Source organism: Glycine max, chromosome 7, assembly GCF_000004515.6.
Source record: "Glycine max cultivar Williams 82 chromosome 7, Glycine_max_v4.0, whole genome shotgun sequence".
Taxonomy (NCBI): Eukaryota; Viridiplantae; Streptophyta; class Magnoliopsida; order Fabales; family Fabaceae; genus Glycine; species Glycine max.
Genome location: NC_038243.2, coordinates 25935012 through 25937720, shown reverse-complemented (window position 1 = coordinate 25937720; position 2709 = coordinate 25935012). Strand labels below are relative to the sequence as shown.

Genomic DNA, 2709 nt, shown 5'->3' with positions numbered 1-2709 from the left:
TATCAGTTGTGGCTTTGTATCTATTGATATTGCCATCAGAATTAATAATGATCAAGCAAAAAAGAGAAAAGATGTTATTTCATATACATTGACCTAAACATTGATCTACTAACCCGTGTGCTTAAGGACCATATACACTACATTGGTTAAAAGCAAATGTTGCATAGTGGTTAAAACTTGCTTGTTGTAGCCTAAACCAGTTTAGCATCTTGTTTTCAAATTACTGGTTTCATAACTATGCTACTGGCTTGTGTAGCATAGTGGTTAAAACTTGCTTCTTATAGCCTAAACCAGTTTAAGCATCCTATTTTCAAATTACTGGTTTCAATTTTCTACACAAGCTACATACAAAAATTCTTAGGATCACTTCACAAACAAAAATATGCATAAAAAGAAATCATTGGAACTATCTTAACTTTTAGACCAAAATACTGACATTGTGTTGGATTAAAAGAACAAGCTGATAAAAGAATCCTAACTAAACTGGGAAAGAAGAGCATAAGCAAAACAATTGAAACGGCACTCAAACCAAATAATAATTGCATGGGTAGTTTTCTTGAAATAGCACTCAAACTGGGAATGGCAGCTTAATTGGAGAAGACACCTAGCCTTTTCGATTCTGAAATAGCAATGGCGGATAGTTTTCTTGGGGACATATCACAGCAGCAACTTCATCCCCTAAGGGAGGACACTTGGATTTGGAAACCTGAACCTGCAGGAGACTACTCAACAAAAAGTGGATATGATTTGATATGGGGAGAGCTGATGGAGGTAAGACAGGAACAGGATTATGGGGCAATATGGAAACTCAAAATACCCACAAAAACAGCAGTGTTCACTTGGAGGCTACTTCGGGATAGATTACCAACAAAGCAAAACCTTAGAAGGAGACAAATGCCGATAGATGATATGTTATGTCCTTTATGCAGAAATAAGGAGGAGGGGGATGAACACTTGTTCTTCAATTGTAGCAAAACCCTCCCATTATGGTGGGAATCAATGTCCTGGGTTAATCTTATCACTGTAATGCCACAAAATCATAGGGACCATTTTCTGCAACATGGAATGGAGGTAGCAGATGGAGTCAGGTCCAAAACCTGGAAATGCTGGTGGATTGCTTTAACTTGGACAATATGGCACCATAGAAATAAGGTGGTGTTCCAAGATACAACTTTTCATGGAACCAAACTGTTAGAAGATGCCCTATTCCTACTATGGTCGTGGATCAAAGCAATGGACAAGGATTTTACTCTTCATTTTAACCAATGGTCCTCTAATCTTAAGGAAGGTTTTAGGAACTAGGAGGCGTTAACTCTTAAACTCTTAAACTGTTACAAGAACACAATAAGGGTAAGGGAAACTGTTAAACTCCAATAATAGGCGTTAACTCTTAAACTGTTACAAGAACACAATAAGGGTAAGGGAAACTGTTAAACTCCAATAATAGGCGTTAACTCTTAAACTGTTAGAAGAACACAATAAGGGTAAGGGAAACTTCACTAAGGAGAAGAAGCACAAAGTTGTCACGATGCTCGAGTTAAATATGAGATACCCTAGCCATGTTTAGTTCACTAAGTGTGCGATACATGAATGCAATCAAATATTTATACAGGATTAGACCAAACATACCTATGTGAGGTGGCGAAGGAGAAGAAGCACAGACTTCTGACGATGCTGGAGTGCGACGAACATGATGCTCGACCTTAGACAAAATGATGGTCAGATGGAGAACATACAGCTTCAAGGTAGATGGAGAACAAAGAGAGCAAGAAAGCATGGATGGAGAAGAAGACAGAGAGAAGGAGAAGACAACGCGAAGGAGACGAAACATACCTATGTATGGTGGCGAAGGAGAAGAAGCAAAGACTTGTGACGATGCTCGAGTGCAACGATGACGATGCTCGAGTGCGACGAACACGATGCTTAGATGCAGACAGGGACGGTTTCGCTAGACGGAGATTAGAAGAATAAGAGAGCGCGAAAGCTTAGATGGAGAAGAAGACAGAGCGCTAGTTTCTTAGGGCTCACCATATTTTTTAAAATATAACTTCAACATCGGTTTTTAAAAAAAACCGATGTTAACAAAATGATGTTAAGGTTAACATCGGTTTTCTAGAGAAAACCGATGTTAACATATCAAACATTAACATCGGTTTTCTAAAAACCCAATGTTAATAAACATATGTTAACATCGGTTATTTAAAAACCGATGTTAAATAATAAATGTTAACATCGGTTCTCCAATAACTGATGTTAATGAACTTTGTTAACATCGGTTTTTCACAAAACCGATGTTAACGTATACACGGTATTTACAATTATGCCACCGCGCATATGTTAACATCGGTTTTTTTAACAACTGATGTTAACACACCGATGTTGAATCCGCTTTTTGTAGTAGTGAAGATAGGATTTTGCATGAAAGGAAAAGGTTGAAAATTGTAAATGAAAGCAATAAACCAAAGTAGTAAAGAAAAAACTATAACCATATGTTTTGATGGAGGATTTAAAATTATCTAGGAAATTCAAATACACAACATTTTAATTGTGTTGATTTAAATTCCTCTCATTTTGTAAAAATTTTGTTTGGATGAAACAATTCAATTTCTTATATTTTAATTTCCTTGTTTGGATAAAGTAATTCAATTTCAGTGAAATTTAAATTTTCATTTTTAAATATTTATTTAAAAATTAAAATTTCAATATTGA

At 36.0% G+C, this 2709-nt stretch overlaps 1 protein-coding gene across 1 annotated transcript; it reads left to right on the top strand.

Moving 5' to 3' along the window:
* Window positions 1-630: 630 nt before the first annotated feature.
* LOC106799287 (uncharacterized) lies at window positions 631-1707 on the top strand. Its single transcript, XM_014777482.1, has 2 exons — window positions 631-1288; window positions 1613-1707. Exons 1-2 carry the CDS (start codon window positions 631-633, stop codon window positions 1705-1707), a joined length of 753 nt encoding a protein of 250 aa, XP_014632968.1.
* Window positions 1708-2709: the final 1002 nt, after the last annotated feature.

Bases quoted from the DNA above. Each gene is read 5' to 3' on its own strand.
- LOC106799287 (XM_014777482.1), top strand. From the start codon at position 631: ATGGCGGATAGTTTTCTTGGGGACATATCACAGCAGCAACTTCATCCC. The intron at 1,289-1,612 runs GTTTTAGGAACT...ATATTTATACAG, and splicing joins GTCCTCTAATCTTAAGGAAG to GATTAGACCAAACATACCTA.